At 38.7% G+C, this 18,884-nt stretch overlaps 1 protein-coding gene across 4 annotated transcripts; it reads left to right on the forward strand.

Moving 5' to 3' along the window:
- The first annotated feature begins 812 nt into the window (after nt 1–812).
- LOC122061038 (transcription factor GTE4-like) lies at nt 813–15,169 on the forward strand. Of its 4 annotated transcripts, XR_006134535.1 has the most exons (6): nt 813–2,904; nt 3,023–3,068; nt 3,184–3,297; nt 3,463–3,539; nt 12,573–12,647; nt 14,654–15,169. XR_006134535.1 is itself a non-coding variant. In XM_042624205.1 (5 exons), exons 1-4 carry the CDS (start codon nt 1,279–1,281, stop codon nt 3,522–3,524), a joined length of 1,848 nt encoding a protein of 615 aa, XP_042480139.1. In that variant the 5' UTR covers nt 813–1,278; the 3' UTR covers nt 3,525–3,539; nt 14,618–15,169. The 4 variants fall into 4 exon arrangements, 3 of the variants coding, with proteins under 3 accessions (XP_042480139.1, XP_042480140.1, XP_042480138.1); XM_042624205.1 differs by lacking the exon at nt 12,573–12,647 and having other exon boundaries at nt 14,618–15,169; XM_042624206.1 differs by lacking the exons at nt 12,573–12,647; nt 14,654–15,169 and adding an exon at nt 11,030–12,334.
- Nucleotides 15,170–18,884: the final 3,715 nt, after the last annotated feature.

The following is an 18,884-nucleotide window of genomic DNA, read 5'->3' on the forward strand; positions in this document are numbered from 1 at the left end:
CTACGACATTTCTTCCTTCACTCCTTTGTCTCTGTTGTCTTCTTCCTTCGCCCAAGTTGCAATTTCTTCTTCTTCTCCTCCTCTTTATCACAAATCAAACAGTTCCCCTATCGATAAATTGGGAAACAAGAAAAAAGAAACAAATACAAAGACACCACTTCATATACCCAACCGATTGTTATTGGGTTCTTCAAATTCTCGGGTGGAAAGAATCCGAAGGTTGATCGGAGACATCCCATTGTCATCTTCGATGAAGGTGAATATAGGTAGGGGTGAAGAGGAATTGGGTTAAAACATGAATTTTAATGAGTAGCGTATAACAGTCATTTTCTCTTTACTTAACAATAACTGACGGTAAATGGTCTAAGTCTAATTTAGTGAAACAGATGAGATGTTCTTATAATAGTGACATTCTCTAAGGGGTGGCACTGTAAATTTCCCTTTTATTTATTATCCTATTGATCAGGTTACATACAAGAACATTCTCGTACGTCTTTGATCCATGGATTTAGAATCAATTTTCTCTCTCTTCAGTTAATATATTCTAAATCCACGGACCAGGACATTCTCATACATGAATCTAATCCACTCTCAACCCCTTCACCATCAATCTCCGGCCAATGTCCAATCGACTTATGGCCACCTCACTCACTTACACATGCATCTCAGAGGGTTGAAGCACTTACACACGCTGCTTATATTTTAGCGTAATTTTTTTTGGTTCTTGGGAAAGTATATATTTTTTTGACTTCGTGAGTTCAGGTGATGTAATCACCGCCCTCACTTCTTTTCTTCTTTTTTAATTGGTTCCTCTTTTATTTTTTATTTTGGAATTTATCAATATTTCCTCACACCAAACCGTGAATCTGAGTGATCGTGAATCCTGTAATAATGACGCGATTGATGATTGATTAAACCATAAGACGCAAAACCGTCTCGTCCTTCCCATAATCTACTTATCAGAGTTGAACATTTCCTAGGATAACAGAGAAGCAGGGACTCAGGGAGAGAGGATCACATCAGATCGGAAACCCTAAAGCCTTTTCCACTTGCGAATGTCCTCTCTGTCGACTTATTAGGGTTTCTCGCATCAGAAAACCCTGATAACGCATCACATCCTCCTTTTCCCCGGCGGTTTCACGCAACCCTAATCCGGAGACATTATTCGTTGCTGGAGAAAAACAGAAAAAGAAAAGAAAAGCTCAATATTTGTTAGGGTTCTAGTTCCTTTCCCGGACGGATCGGTGAATTCTAGGGTTTTGATTCAAAAACGTATGTATGGCTTCGGGGCCTATAGTCGGTGGAGGCGGTGATGGTTCTCGAGATAAGCATAGATGGGGTGATGGCAAAGTCTACACCAGAAAAGCTCACAACAAGGGTTCTGATAACGCACCTCAACAGCAACCTTCTCAGACCACGGCTCCTGAGGACGGCAACTTCTCTCAGCAGCAGCTTCTCACTCGTTTTGATGCCGCTTCCGACGATTCGTCCAGTATGAACCGTCGTCAATCCGCTGCTCCCAACAGTCGTGAACTCCCTACGGGTAATGGCTCCGTCCGCCCGGTTTTTCCAAGGTTGGAGAATGGTGTCACGATTAACTTGTCCTCTAGGTCTAAGCAGGAGATGCGAGAGCTACGGCGGAAGCTTGCGAACGAGCTCGATCAGGTTCGGAATCTGGTGAAGAAGCTTGAAGCTAGGGAAGTGCAGCTCACTGGGTTCTCCGGTGGTGGTTACAGTCACTCTCAGCTGTCCACTAATGATGTTGCGGACAACTGTAGCACGAAGAGGATAAATTCTGAGGTTGGTTCCGTGGGGCATCATGAGTTGAGGCCGTTGCACCAACTTAATGTCTCAGTGGTGGAGAATAGCCAGGGAGTAAGCGATGTTGTTGAGAAAGAGAAGAGGACTCCGAAGGCAAACCAATACTATCGCAATTCTGACTTTGTGCTTGGGAAGGAGAAATTCCCACCTCCAGACAGCAACAAGAAGTCGAAGTCTAATAGTAAGAAACATGGACATGGGGAATACGGGTTTCAGGGGTTTGGAATGGATAAGTATTCCAGTCAGGTGTTCAAGAGCTGCAGTAATTTGCTCGCCAAATTGATGAAGCACAAGCATTCTTGGGTGTTTAATACCCCTGTGGACGTGAAGGGGCTTGGGCTCCATGATTACTATACCATTATCAAGCATCCAATGGACTTGGGAACAGTGAAATCGAGGTTGAATACGAACTGGTACAAGTCTCCTCGGGAGTTTGCAGAGGATGTGAGACTTACATTCGAGAATGCCATGACATATAATCCGAAAGGGCAGGATGTTTATGTTATGGCGGAGCAGCTTTTAAAGATATTTGAGGATAAGTGGACAGTTGTTGAGGCTGAATTCAATCTTAATTCGAGGTTTGGAACTGATCATGATGCTGTTCTTCCTACCCCTACCTGGAGGAAGGCCCTTCCACCTCCATTATATCCTGAAATGAGAAGAACCCTTGATAGATCAGAATCAACAACGCTTCCAGTTGATTTTAACATTAAACCTTCAAACTTTGCCCTGCCGGGTCCAGGTCGGACCCCTGCACCAAAGAAGCCTAAGGCAAAGGATCCACACAAAAGAGACATGACGTATGAGGAGAAGCAAAGGCTCAGCACAAACCTTCAGAGTTTGCCTTCGGAAAAGCTGGACAACATTGTCCAGATTATTAAGAAAAGAAACTCATCGTTGAGCCAGCATGACGATGAGATTGAAGTGGACATTGACAGTGTTGATACAGAAACTCTATGGGAACTTGATAGGTTTGTAACCAATTACAAGAAGAGTCTAAGCAAGTACAAAAGAAAAGCTGAACTTGCCCTTCAAGCAAGAGCTGAAGCAGAAGTGGAGGCAGAACACAATGTACAGGAAACGGTACACCTTTGAATCATAACGTTTACCTTTGCAAAACAAAATTATGATTTTCAATCTTCTGCCTTGATGGAAGTTTAGCTCTTTATATATATTTTTTGCATATCTTTAATCATTACAGAATCCAGCCCTATCAATGACTGAAGCGCGCAAAGAACCTAAAACTGGTAAAAGTAGTAAAAGCCATATTAGTTGGATTCCTATTTTTAGTTCAATATTTATTTGAATGGTACCTGGTTTGTTAACTCAGTGATTGCTGGAATTATGTTCTCATTTTCACAGATGAGAAGATTGTTTCCTCTTCCTCGCCTGTCCATGCAGAAAAACAAGGGGATAATGCGAGTAGATCGAGTAGTTCAAGCAGCTCTAGCAGTGACTCTGGATCCTCTTCAAGTGGTAATATTAAGAAATTTTAACTTTAATTGGTTGTTAATTGCTTAGGGTTGTTTTGAAACATTTCCAGTGAAATATGACGCTGATCAATATAAATATATATATTGCCTTCACCTGCATGGGCAATGTTAACTGGATGTTTCACTCATTCTGAGCTGTATTCTACAGATTCTGATAGTGAAAGTTCCTCTGCATTTGGATCTGATGTGGGACATTCCCCAAGGACTTGAATGGATTCAATTCAGGTAGAAGTGCTATTTTGGAACATTATTGATTTGTGACTCTTGTTTTATCACTTAACTTCTTTGTAAATTGTTTATTTATTGAAACATTTCCGTTTTATGACCGATGTTGAGTGCATGAACTCTTGATTGTCTCTTTTATCTTGAATGGAACTTTTATGATTTAATTCTGGCCAGTCATCCCAGATGATGAAGTCTATTAACAATACTCATATATCCTGCTTTAGTCTGTGTGGAGAAGGCATTGGGTTTGCTTTCACATCGTGAATTGCCATTGTGAATGTCTCAGTATGGTTAGATGTTGATGCAAACCAACAATTAGATAATTGCTTGTTTTATTGCTATTTTCCATATTTAAAGGTTATATATTGTCAACTCTGTCCTTAAAAATATTGGTCTGTATGGAGTTCGTTCCTCATCAGTTGCAGCTTATGGTTGGTTCATTCTGACATGACTGAACTATTTATAATGCGAAACTCCGGATCACAAACCCTATTGGGTTCTCTATGGCCCGCCGCAAACAAATAATCCCACTATAAGTAAAGAGTGGCAGTATGGTAATTAGTGGAAGATCACAAGATAATTGAACAAATAAGGGAAAGTAACGTATTAGTGGAGAAGGATGATTTTGGAAGGGGAAGCAAAATATGTATAAAAGGTAATAATGGAATAAGGGAGGGAAATATGGGAAAATTGATAGAAAAAAGAATTAAAGGGCAAGTATTGTGGGAGAGGGTGGGATTTGTCTCCTACCTTGCATCATGTAGAACCAGCGGTGATTATTGGAGTCAAGGAGGAAGTACTTCCTCGCAAGAGCTCAGGTCGATCTGAAATTTGGGATGGTGAATTGCAATGCACAGCCTACTAAAAGTGACAAGTGGTTTCCGTAGACAACAAGCAAAACAATGGAGTCAAGGAGGAAGTACTTCCTCGCAAGAGCTCAGGTCGATCTGAAATTTGGGATGGTGAATTGCAATGCACAGCCTACTAAAAGTGACAAGTGGTTTCCGTAGACAACAAGCAAAACAAGGAATCGCAATGATTCTAAAGGTCTGAAACTGAGCCCTGTGGTGATGTTATATTCAGACCTGCAACTTAGGTTTGATTATACGATGAGAGCAAGTTCTAGAACCAGGGTTTGGGGGACTTGGGTTTGCCCAAGGAAGAGGTTCCTATGCCTAGAAGATTGGGGGGTGGGAAGAAGATTTGATGGATATTGCTCACGATCGAATGGTTTCTGCTGTGTGCCAGAGCAAGATGTAACAGAAGGGAAAACAAAGGAGGAGAAGAATAGAAGAAGAAATCAAGGGATAGAGAAAGGAGGAGAGAGATTGCGCTGGGGAGGGGTAAGAAGCTCTCTACCGTCCATTGGGTTACATCTAAATAAAAGAAAAACATCTCAAAAATGGAAAACTATTCTCGTAAAAAACTAAAATTGGAACCACAATAAAATATCCTATCCTAAACTACCCAAGCAGAAGAAGATATAAAAGATCACTGCTATGGATCTACACAAACAAAAGGAAGATCACGATATTATTCTGAAAATAAACAAACCTTCCTATAATCCTACTAGACTCCAAAAATCAATTAGATCCAGTTCTTGGTCTAAGTTCCTAAACAGGCTTGGGTTGATCCATGGAAGTGCTGATGCGGAACTTGGGTCAGCATAACCCTATTGGGTTCGCTTATGGCCCCAACCAGTCAATTAAGATTCAAACAGTAGCAATTTGAAAAATAATCTAAAGTTTAAACAGGGAATGGCAGATTTGTAAATAACCAAATGAATTAATGAGCTACTTGGAAGGTAGGACCTAAAGAGAATTAGTATTTATTGGGTAGGGATAAAGTAGGAAGCAAATAAAAGTATAGGACATGAGAGAATAAAAGGTAAAGAAAAGGATTTTGACAACAGGGATGTGTGGGAGATGTTTTAGCTACCATTCTTACTTGCCAGCAGCCGAGGATACCATGCAATGTATAGGTGGAGCCAACTTGTGCCCTTGTGTATGTTCAACGGATACAAAATGCTTTGCTTTTCTTTCTGTCAACCTACAAAGAGGGCAATTTAGTTGCACCCTGTGCTATAATATTATTGCAAAAGGGTCACTTTGCTGGTATTTGTGGGTTCTCTATAATGATTCATAACACAGTTTTGGATATTTGTGTCATGCTTTGAGATGTTTCTGTCAGTCTTTGAGTATCATCTTACTTTTCCTAAAGGTGTGATCTTCAGGATTGGGGACATCTCCAACTCGGATGATCTAGCCACTTGGCTTAAGTGGTGGATTGAGGTCATTTTGGGAACCTCTGTGGAAGGTGATCTATCTAAAGGAGATAATTTTACCCTGATCAGGGCTTCCCTTTCTAGCGTCTCTACTATTATCTACTGTTAAGTTATTGTATCAGCCTCAATTACTGGTGAGTTTTTGAAGCTCCAACAAGGCTTCCTAAGTTGGGTGGAAAGGACAGTTATCTACTAATCAGTTGGAAGCTGTGTAATCCTAAGAGGCTTGGAATGCCTTGGAACTAGGAACACTGCACCAAGGTTGTCAAGGAGCCTAGGTGTTTAGGCGCTTATTTTTGTATGGGCGCTTTGGCCGCCTAGGCGGCGCCTAAGCACCTTGTTGGTATTGCCTTGATTTTTTACCCTTATCCATCACCTTGGATCGCCTTGCGCCTTGACATGCACTGAACTAATGATCAGGTCTGTAAGTAGCAGTGGTGTTTAAATAGTATACCTCCTCATCATTAAATAAATGCATAGAAATATGGGCTCACTAGCTGGTGGGACTACTCAGAAGTATATTAGCTTATGGAATGGCATCAAGATACACATAATGTAGTACTAAAGAATTAAAATAGTAGCCAGTTGACAAGGATCTATACTCAAAGAATGGTTCAGATGCAAATAATGAAGATTAGGAGTGAAATAAGACAACAACTATGGAGGAAAAACAAAACAATAATAGTGAGGGGCAAAACAGTGGCTATCTGAACACAAAATAGTAATTTTTTCTAGATCTTGAGAAGGGAAGGGAAGGATTGGTATGTTGCAAATATCTTCATATCGAGCCACTAGAAAGAGCCCCAATTTGAATCGATATCCAAATTAGGGTTCTTGAATGCTGGTCAAAATTTTAGTTCGATTGGATGGTTGAATTGCTTAATCCGAAAAAACATGTGAGATCTAACCTTCTAGAAGACTAGAAGAAATTCAAGGAAAACTTGAAGAACAATACTTACTTGTTGTTGGATGACGAAGCTGATGAAAGAATAAAAAAGAAAGATGAAGGATTGAGATGGGAAAATGTAGGTGGGATGGCTATTTCAGCCTGGGTCTCTCACCCACAACTATCTCAGCTGTTGAAGAATTCTTTCTCAGAATATTGGGAGCATAAAGCTGCAATTCCATTAATAAATTCGTGCATGATTCTGTAGCCTCTTACAAACTTATATAGAAGACTCAAAACAGACTCAGACACTAAAAAGGAAAGGCCTAACCCAATCTTTAACTAATTGGGAAACCTCAATTGACTAGAAAACTGAAATAACAAAGAAAATAGACTTGAAACAGGACTCTTAACTATAGTAATGAATTAAATATCGTTTTTCTACTTTCTATCCATATTTTAGACATATTAAAGTTGGCCTATTACAAAGAAAACCAATGGGATCAAAGGCCCAACACATACATAACCCAACCTAAGGCTTATTTTCATAAAATAAGCCCATTAAGTGACTTATCTGCATCAACAGATGGACAGTTCTACAGGTTGTCAAGGTTGGAAATGGTATATCTGCATCAACAGATGGACAGTTCTACATGTTGTCAAGGTTGGAAATGGTAAAGGCACTATAACTTGGAAGATTTATGGTGCTGAGGAGCGGACCCCATTTAGTTGGGATAAGGTTGAGTTGTTGTTGTATTTATGCTGCTGAGGGCATCCTTTTCAAGTTCAGTTCCGAAGCTTTGAACTTGGCCCATTATAAACTTAAGTTCATTGCTGGGTACGATTTGGGCATTGGCAATGAGAAAATATGGTCGGCATCTCTTTGAAGGAAATAGAACAACCATGAGTTTCACAGCCTGCTTCAGTTTCTATACTTTTCTCCCAAACCCTGCAGCAGCTGGAAAGAGGTGGTTTGAGAGAGAAAGAAAGCATTGGTTTAATGCCTCTTCCCTGCCTAAATTTTCCATAGGGCAGCCTCCTCGGATCATATGCTTACCATGGATTGTTTAATCTCCCAGGGCCTCATTATTCCAACATTTGACTGCTGTCTCACAGTCACAGGGACGCTGGAGTCTCTGCATCATTTCTCTTATGTTGTTCCTTCAAGGATGTATGTTTGCTTATGTGCTGGGTAAGTTTATGAGTTGCTTCATTGCTGGCCTGTTTAGGCATGGTTAGTATTTCCCACAAAATTTGAAGCACTTTTCTAGCAGTGGTGGCTTAGCGTATTGGCTTAAAATGAAATCGTTTAGTGTTTTAGAACCATGCGGAGCTGGCATTTACGATGGCAATGAAAGCTGAGGACTTGGTCAGGTTTCTGGGAGGTTGTTGGTTTAAATTAACGTATGATTGGTGAGGGTGATTCTTCATGGACAGAGCTCCATTCTTCAGCAGTTGTGTTATGTGATTTCAGAGAGGTTTGATGGCATAATAGGGAAAGGCAGCACTACAACTATTATTGTCTGGGTCCTGAATGTTTAAGAGTTCCCATGAAGATTTTCACACATCAGCTGAAACATCAGCATCTTGATTTCTTATTGCTTAGGCTCTGTCTGGTTGCAAGTTAAGGGAAATGAAGGGAACTTAATGGCTATATAATTACCCGAAGGCTGAGATTGGAATAACCAGCAGTGATCTAGGACAGCAAGTCCAATAATAACCCTAATTAGCAGCAAAACCAGAAACATGGCTTATGGTGATAAGATCTTGTTGCAACTCTGGTCACAAGGCCTTTTAGATATATGGAATAGGTTGCCAAATTAGAAGTGAATCCAACAGTTGATTTAGAAAGTTACTGACAATTAGAAAGAATAGAAAGCATCAACTAAAGCAAAGAATAGCAAGAGAAACCAAAATAGAAAGTGAGTGAATGAATTTAGTAATTAGAGAACCAACATATAAAGTGAATATAGAAATACGAACTACCAAAACAGAATCAGAGACTAGTGAACAGCAGTAAATAACTCACAGATTTGCTACTAGAAACTTTTCATTAACCCTGTGTTATGGATGTGAACTCGCGCAATTGGATTAAGGGTATTTTGAAGTTATGTTTGTTCCAAGTCACACAGGGGAGGATAAATTACTTATTCCAATAATCCTTGTTTGGGTCTTGTTCCCTGCACCAGTCATCATAAATTACATCTTTTAGTTTAAACATTAAGACTAGAAGATAGACTTGTGACATAAACAGAACCCACAAATATACCCATCAACACAAACCAAATTTTGTATTGATCAGAGCAAAAGAAGTGATCAAAGAATGATTACGTTGAAAAAGAGGAGGCCAAAAGAGTTCTAATAAACTAAGAGTCTTGAGCAGTTACCTTTTTCTGGATTCCATCTACCTTTCGGATTGGAACAAAACACACTTTCATTGTCATAGCAGACATAGAAGGTTCCATTCTTGTCACATTGATAACTGTTGCGGAACGCTCCGGCAAAGACGAAACCGAGCCATGAATAATTGCGAGATGAGGTAAACCAGGCAATGGAATGTGGAAGGTGGCACATGCACGGGAAGATGAACCAGTTTGCAGTCATATGGAGAGATATGATCATCGGGAGTATTGGGTGGAGGTGCAGGTGCGTCTATTAATTTGGGCATGACATAGTAGCGGCCATCTTCTCCAGGTCCAGCCATCGCTAGGAGTTTTTCCCCTTCGTGAAACTTGCCTCGGAGCTACCCCCATCTGTGATATATTCATTACATTCCTCCTTGAATGGTCCGCCTTCACGGGCTGTTTGAGGACTCTGAGCATCATTGCCCCTCCCAGAGACTTGCAGCCACCATTGGAGCTGCTTTTCAGCTCCCTTCAAACCCTAGTGCCATGCCCTTTGGAAGCCTTAAATCTGAGGGCCAAGATGCATTAATGATTAGAAGTCCGTTTTACCACCACCCCACCACCCCCCCCAAAAAAAAAAGAAAAGGAAAAGAATAGGAAGAAGAGACTGGGCCAGGCCAGACTCATCCCAAGGCCTCAACCCTGGCCCTACATGGTATCTAAGCCCAGGCCCCATTCGGGCGCAGGGCTGGCCAGGCGGGCTCGGGCTAACAAGGCCAAACTTGTGCCCTTGGGTCATAGTTCACGCTTCTGTTGTACTTTTCTTTTGGAAGACATCAGTATTAAAGAATCATTTGAATTTTAATTTATGTGAAAAGTATAAACAACAACTCAGCCTTATCCCAATTAAGTCGGGTCAGCTACATGGATCCATGCAAAGACAAAAAAGGAATAGTAAAAGTAAAGGAAAGTAATAGGAAAGGAGCACAACAACTCAGAGAAATCCCACCTAACTAGGGTTGGCTACATGAATGCTTGCCCTCCAATCAGCTATTCGAGGTCATACCTGGGACTTGACCTAAACTATGCATGTCTTACTACTACTCCTATTGTCATTTTAAGCCTGCCCCTAGCTCTTTTAGTTCCTTCAATCTAAATCAGATTACTCCTCCGCACTGGGGGCATCCAAAAGGCCTCTGCTGGACATGGCCATACCACCACTAACGACTCAAATGACTCTCTCTAAGCTTATAATGAATTGGAGCTACCATCTATTGTTTTCCCCAAATCCACTGCAGTTTTTTGATCCCTACTTCTGAAGGTTTGCATTACTCTTCTAATGTAGGGATGCTGATAATGTGCCTGTTGTCTCCCCTCTTTTCATCTCATGTAAATAGGTTAGCCTATTTTGTCATATTTATTTTCACTTAGGTTCATAAAATTTCTTTGCTGTTGCCTATCAAAAGAAGGGAATAAAAAGGAGGAAGAAAACATGAGCAAGATCTTATAGCATCTTAGCATGCGACAAATTGTCTCTAGTCCCGTTGATGGACAATGACTTGGAGACCATAGGAGTATATTTTAAAGATACAATTCAGTTGCCTTGTGTCCAATATGGTAAATTTAATGTCTTTTGCGATGGAACTTCATATTAACAACAAAGCTGAGAATAATTTTCCTAATGAAGAGTATACTTCGGAGATGATTTGATCTTGTCATGTATTGAAATGATAAGTGTCTGTCAGAAGCTATGGATTTTTTTTTTTTAAAAAGATCTGTAAAATTTTGGCCTTCTGATATGCCATGTTGCTCTAAGACTCTGTAAGGATGGAATTTTCTTCCTCCAATGGATCATGTGAGCGGAACTTTATGAACTATAGGTTGTCATCTCTTGTCTATTTCTTCAATTGCTGATGTGTTTAAGGCTATCTTTTCTGCCTTTCTCTGGATATCTTATTGAAGATTGGCATAGCAGGGTTTTGATGCTTGGAGTGAGGACCTTTGTGTGGAAGGAGATGAACCAACTATTTTTTTTTTTTCAAGGCAAAGGTGTGGCATTTTGTAATGTTGCTACCAATGCACCTTTGATCATGTTCATCAACAGCCCATTGTTACATTACACTGCTCTCCACTACTATGGTGTTTTTTCTACAGCCGATGACCAACAGTGCACACCACACTGTTCCCATCCCAAAGGCTAAATGTTGAATGGTGTGCTGGAGCCCACTACCGACTTCAGAAAACTAAATTTCAGTGGTTCATCTCAGAGTAACCCACACCGGACAAGGTGGTTGGAGGCTTTCCGAAGATGAGGAATGTTTGCTTGCTTATAATTTACACTCCTGATTTAGTGAAAAAAATATTCTATACACTTCTGTTATACTAGCAGTGGGATCAAAGAGACTTGAGCTTGACAGTTTCAACTGTGGGCGCTTAAACTGGCAATATCCTCACATTCAACAAGAGGAAGATACTCTCATTATTGATATACTACTAGACCAATCTAGCATTCTTCTAGATAGATCATAGACACAAAGGTTGATGATATATGATCAAGTCAAAGAAGTGTTCTGTGGATGGCTGGGAACTTTCAAGACTCTGACATATGTACCGTCCATGTACTGTAAATACCGCACTTAAGGATGATACTCAGGGCACATCCTTAGAAGTGTGCCTTGTAGCAGCAAGTCTGGTTTTCGACCAAAACAAGAATTTTTATAAAATTGGGAACCTATTTTGGTCATTAATTCTTGGAAGGGAACTTTTTGATTGAGTTTTTCTGTTTATTTGGAAGGAAACATTACTTCCGTGCAACCATGGAAGGCTTTAGAAGGCTAAGTGGAAGTTCAATGCCATCCAGATTGGATCTTTCTAGGTTTCCCGTTCAGATATAGATTGCTGTTTCCTTTGAATTTCTTGCATCATTGGTTGCTGCTTATGCATACAGTTCAGTTTTATTTCTTGTTGAGGCTAACAGCTAATATTGTTGTCAGCTATATGTTGAATGGCATCATTGCTTCTGGTTGGCATTGTCATATTTGCTGTCTGGGTTTCCTTTTGCTACTTGTAATTTTGGGCCTATGCTGTAAATCCTTGAGAATTTATACTAGTAACTAACAATCAATACGCAGCATGAAAACCATATCTTCGGTATTCTTGTTTTGGTGTTTCCTTGTTCATGTTTTTATATGCTCTTCTTGCTATTTAAACATTGAAAAAATTACTGATGTTTTACCAAAAATAAATAAATAAAATAAAATAAAATAAAAAAAGTTAATAATGTTCTTATAGTATGATTGTTAAGACATTATTAAGCTGTTGGCAAAGAGAAGTGGGTTGGGTAGGGAAGATAACAAGAATTTGAGAGTGGGCAAGTTTGAAGCTCATCAGATAATTTAAGCTTTTCCATTTCTGAGATTAAAAAAAAAAAGCAGCAGGAATTGATTATGCAGTTGCATCTCTATGGGATTTTGATTCTGAACCCTTTCCTTTTGTTGGCCAAAACAAACTCATTCAAGAATGCACTGGGATAACTTGGCAAGGCATAAATCTGCTCACAGAAGCATGGAAATAGCAGATCTCATGGTTTACTGGTACTTACCTTGAATCTAGACCCTCTTTGGTTCCATCAGACAAATTGCTTAATGATGTTTGAACGCCAAGTCTTCAGTAGTTCATCTGGCCTCGACTTAAATAAATTCTCTATCTTTTGCCTTAAATTTTATTTGTATCAGTAGGCCATCAGGGTCAAATCACTACTAAATGTCAGTACTTGATTTCATTTATTTCCATTCTTAGTTAATTACCACTTACAATTATTATCTTTTCCTCCTGGTAGCATCTCTATGATCTTCCCAGTCTGAACCATAGCTGTTGCATATTATAAAAGTTGTTGCTGACTGACATATAGTCACTCTTTTACCTGTATGGAGGCCATAGTTATCAAGGCATCGCCTAGGATTTTTCTTGGGTCCCAGGGAGACGGCACATCTTGTTGACACTTCACGAGTTTACGTTGAATTTTTTTTTTTTCCGAGTATGCTTATATTATATCCTATGCTTTGTCTGTTATATGTTAGTTTTCTCATAATAATGTCATTAGCAGATTAATTATATCATATTGCAGCTTTGATGTTGCATATAACCATATGATTATATTATAATTCATTGCTATTTGGCGTATAGTTGTATATTACATGCCTAGGGTGCCTAAGCGGGCACTTTGGCGCCCCTCTAATGCCTTTGGGTTCACCTAGTTGCCTTGACAACTATGATGGAGGCCCAATTAAAATGAAAGATTCCAATGTGTAAACAGAAAGTCTTACGTCATTCTTTCATCACCAGATTCCTTTGGAACTGTTGATCATATTTTTTGTAGTGCAAGTAAGCTCCCACTAATTGTTACAATGCCATTGCTATTCAGCACAGTTGTGCATCGTGCGGGAGGACTTCCTGAGGTGGAAGACTCTTTTTGTGATCATTAGGAGGCTTCTAAAGCTGGAAGAAATTCTTAGATTGTGATTGACATTTAGTGCAGGTACATTTTTTTTTTTGGGGGGGGGAGACTACAACTCATTGAGGCTGTAATACATTGAGTGAACAAAGTAAGCTTTCAGTCTGCAGAAAATCTAATTCACCTACTTTTTGCCTGCTCTCCCAGAATTTTCAAGATATCAATCCCCTTCCGATTCCATCACCATTTGAAGATGGACTTCCACTTAGATCTGATGTAAAAGTTAGTACTGAAGATCCCTTAAACATCTACTAGGATGAGTAAATCACTGTGACACTTTGTCCTCCAAGGAGGCCGATGAATCTATGTGGGTCTTGTGCAATCTGTAAACCAAAAACCATTGACCTTAGTTCCACTATGTTGGATGTTGTTTTACCAACCGGGCCTGAATACCCTCTCGCTATATTTTCTTAACTTTTTCTTCAAACCCCAACCCCATTTCTGCAGGCATCTGGTTTCTCATTGAACTTGTATCACGGTTGAAACTTTATTGTCTTCGTTTTCCCTACACATAATGCTTCTGGTCACAAGATTCCTTGGAATGTTACATGCCTGCTTTATGAAAAGAAATCAAACATGATAGAGGGATCATGATTTGGTATTGGAGGCACTTGCTCGGGCAATCACTGACGTTGTATGGGTTAATTTATATAATTATTAAACATAAAAGAAGTAATTGGGTTGATATAACAACCCAAACAGATCAGATTGGCAGATTTGGTCTTTTGCATCCCTGATCCTCCTTTGTACCGGTAGAACTTTTAGGAATTCAAATCTTAACATGAGAACTCCAGTGAATCACATGCAAATATTGTACAATGTTCATGAGATTTAATGTAATTTGCTGAGTATGATTGTTCCTTTATTTCTCGAAGTATGTCACCATTGCACATTTCCCAGCTTTCTGTACTTTTTTTTACTCATATTGGCATGCACTTTTTTTAGTAAGGGTTTCTGTTCTATGCAATCCGTAGCCAGCATAAAATAGTGAGTGATGATAAGTTCTATTATCTATTTCTATCTTTGTTAATTTAATATGCTGATAAACAGGTGTTAACCAAGTTTTTGATGTGGCATACTTACCAGATGTAATATAGAAAATGCACAATTGGTGACCCCTGATGATTCTTGGAAAGTGGTGTTTCTGGTTGTTGCATCAGATGGTTGTTGTGAAGCAGACCATTCTCAAAGCTTCTTACCTTCCTGCCAGTGGAATGTGTTTGTTTTCAAGTTGCAGAAAGGCTATGACCTTTTAACTTGGAACTTGATTGTTTGCGAGCTCCTCTCTTCCAGCATGACTTGTATGATAATGTTAGTAGATTAGTGTTGGTTAGCAACTGTTGGTTTGGTTTGTGTAGCAAATGTACATCCCTGACTATTGCTATTCATCTTTGCATCACTGACACTAGTTAGATTTCATTGGTGGCTGCAGTTGTTACTTGTTTGCATTCAACTGAGAAAGGGTTAGATTTAACTTATTTAGGATTGGGTCTTCATATGCTATAGGTGTGCTAAGTTGGCAATTTAGTGTTTGATGGCAGTGTCTGTATATGATGGTAATGTTTGTAATGCTAATCAATGGAGTAATTGCTTCATACTAAATATTTTTCAGTAGGTTGTGTGAACTTGTTATAATTCTTCGAATGGCTCGAAGATTTGTAGCATGCTAGTAGAAGTTGATTAATTTAATTAATTAGTGACTGGATGGATTAGGAATGTAGGAGAATAGCTATGTGAATATGGATCCCAACTTAATTCCTTGCAGTTAATTCAACTATGATATCTCTGTTCAAATCCGATTCTAATGATCCCCAGAAAATTGTTGATGAAGCTTGTTGGTCTAGAAACTGGACAGAATACAAGGAGTGAAAGATTGAACTCTGCTTTTAGAAATTTGGGCCAGTTCAAAGTCCAAACTGGCAGGCTTGTCTGTCTGTACATGTACAAACTATAATGATCAGTAAAGGTTTGGAGATCAAGTAAAGCACCACTCCAATTGTTGCACGAAGATTGCTACTAAAAATCCACGTATCAGATTACGCGCTGCTACTGTATAAATGCTTCCTTTGTTTTTTGGATGAATCAGTGGCTTCCTGTTGAACGAAAGCAGAGCAGGGGCATATTTACCAGATTACCAGCCCATGTCGGAGAGCTTATAGGCGTTTAAGTGGCGATTATTACCTTGAAAGATGCATGGGAAATGGTGGATACAGGGGTCCCTACCGTTAGATGGGTTGAAGGTAAATGGTTGGACGCTCAAGTCTCAGAAAGGGGCTGATCTCACAAAACACCATCTAGTGTATAAAAAACAAGATGTGATACGTGGAGAAGCTTCAAACAAAAGGATCTAGTTTAATCTTTCAATCTTTCTGACAACTCCACTGTAGAAAAGAGTACCCGATATTGAATTATAAGACCACTGTTCGGATGAAAAGTATTCTTGGATTGCGGAAAGATGGACTATTGAAACAAACCCGAGCTGATGTTGAAGCCAATGAATCAAAATAGGTTGAGTCATATCAGAGGTAGGTATCCTATGTTTTCCCTCCAAGATAAAATAATTTTTTATTTTTGTCGGATTGCACACAGAATCTGATTCTTTGTGAGAGAGGCTAGGTTCACTAAGTATGGTTTTGTAACATTGTTTGTATGCAACGGTCAAAATAGAGAGAGAGAGAGAGAGAGAGAGAGAGAGAGAGTATTGACAAAATAATATAAATATATATATATATATATATATATATACATATAGATGTATGGATACATATGTATGGGTGCTACTATACACGTATGGAGGTACCTATGGACCTGTCTATGTATGGACATCTACCTATACACATGAGTAGGTATGTATGTTAAGGGTGTTCATCAGTTTGGTTTTGGTTTAAACAGTGCGCACCAGTTCGGTTCACATTTATTTGACTAAAATCATAACCGCATCATTTACTAAATTGTTCCACTTTCTGAAACCATGACCGTTTAGTAAACGGTTTTGATTTCCACGGTTTCTAAATGGTGTCGGTTTCACAGTTTTAAACGGTTTCGATTTATTCCATACGGTTTGTAAAATGGTTTACAATCGGTTTGTTATAACTTGCAACCATCTCTAAACTGAAGATCGTAAGCTTATCAAAAAATAATTGGCAACCACAAATAAGAGATTCTATATTAACGATGGTATGTATTAATTTGATAATCTAATGCTCTTTCTTTGCATGGCCATTCTCAAACATTTAGAACTAAAATCATACAACATCCAAATCCAGCCTTCTACGGCATAAAATATTAAAATGACAGGTGGTTCAGTCAAAACACCCCATCTATGATAACATAATAACATAGTAACATATATGGATTACAAGTTCATGATCTAAAGCTTAAATTTGAACTGAATTGTAATAAATCATACCAAAGCAAGATGGGCATTTAATTTAATTGTTAATTGTTATACGGATTACTGCCCCTTCTTTATTTAATTGTTATACGGATTAATCGGATCAATTTAAACGGTTTTAAACAGTTTCAATTCAATTTGAAACCAATGGGTTCCACGGTTAAAATCAACCTGACCCGTTTAGCTAATCGGCCTGAAACTTGAAACCATAACCTGACCATTTACTAAACGGTTTTATGGTTTTGGAGTAAATGGATCGGTTCGGTTTTGGTACACGGTTTCGGTTACAAATTCACATCCTTAATGTATTTATAGATACTTATACGCATTTGGATTTAAAATTTAAATCTAGTGCAAAAAGACAAGTATCTCTTAACCCACACCCCAGAATAGTCTCACACACATGAGAAGTGGGAGAGTTCATCTTCAAAGGGCTTGCACTTTTAAGTAACAAATCTATATATGTCCACATTTCAACTTTTCTGAAATCAATATGGGACTAAATATCTTGGCCTTTAACACAATACTTTGGGTTTACTTATGGGTTTTTTAAATTTTCATTCAAAACTTCCCTTTAAAACTTTTGAGCTCAAAACTTCCCTTTAAAACTTTTGAGCTCAAAACCCAGAAGCTAAAGTAAAAGGAAAAAACGTAAAACTCAACCAAGGAGACATATCAGTGAAACTTTGTTTTATAATATAAAGTAAGTACTTATATATAAATACAACAATACATGGCCCAACCCACCCCTGAACCTTATTCGAAGATAGGTTTGTCAAATGGTGCAGCTTCGGTTCACATTTAAATAAGGTGATTTTAAAATCGCACTGAATAGAAATAAGGTGAAATCATAATTGTTTTCATATTTGGTTTTATAGGTTTCTATTCAGTTTTTGTTATCTGGTTTACATGTGGTTTATAATGCCTATTTTGAAAAATGGTTTGCAAATTCAATTTATAATGTATTTAATTTAATTCACATTTAGTTTATATGCGATTCGTAGTGCCGGATGAATGTGGTTTAGATATCAAAGCTATTAACAGAACCTACATAATGGGGAAAAAATAGAAATACGGCAAGAGAGAGGGGAAGGAGACATTAGCCCTTGGAGCTTCCAGAACCAGTGGCCAATGGGCGCCTAAATAATGGAAAGAGGTGGGTAATGCCATAAAGGGTTCACAAAGATTAAAAAGGGGGCCCTCACTACTAAAATCATTGCTAAATTTCTGAAATGTGGTTCGATGTCTAATCAAATTGGAATCCCAAATAGGTGTTCATGCTCACATCTTTGCTCACATTGGTGGTGATTTTGCTGGAAACTCTATAAACATTTGAAAATAAGATCTTTTTCTAGAGATTGGCAAATGGAGGAATCCCCACAAAGGATTTGCTGGGGAAATTGGATGAATATTAACTCCTCTTGTGGTTCTGCCAAAATCACCATGAGTTTATTTAGCGATCTTTTATCTCTTGTGAATTCACCAAGAGAATTTGAGCCACTTGCCCATTGGGTTTACGATCTAAGAATCTCTCGACACCCTCTTCTAAACATCTTATTATGTATTTGTTTGACTCTGGCACAATCCCTAAATTAAACTTAGCAATTATTTTATTTTATTTTAATTTCCTTTACTACCATATGTTACTTCATCTGGATCCGTAGGAATGATGTTCTTTTAAACAAGACTAAACCAAACCCCTTTTCTATACCCAACCCTACCAACCAATGGTTGAGACATTATCCACAGTCCCTTAATCAATTGGGAACACTTCCACAAACTAGACCGATGATCACATACCCTATAATGACCTACCACTCTTGGTTTGCACTGCTATAAAAAATTCCTGTCACAATATTTCGGTATGGGCTTATTGCATTATTATCAATGAAAAATGTGTATATATCATTGACTGTTATCTCA

This window comes from Macadamia integrifolia, chromosome 14, assembly GCF_013358625.1.
Source record: "Macadamia integrifolia cultivar HAES 741 chromosome 14, SCU_Mint_v3, whole genome shotgun sequence".
NCBI classification, from domain to species: Eukaryota; Viridiplantae; Streptophyta; class Magnoliopsida; order Proteales; family Proteaceae; genus Macadamia; species Macadamia integrifolia.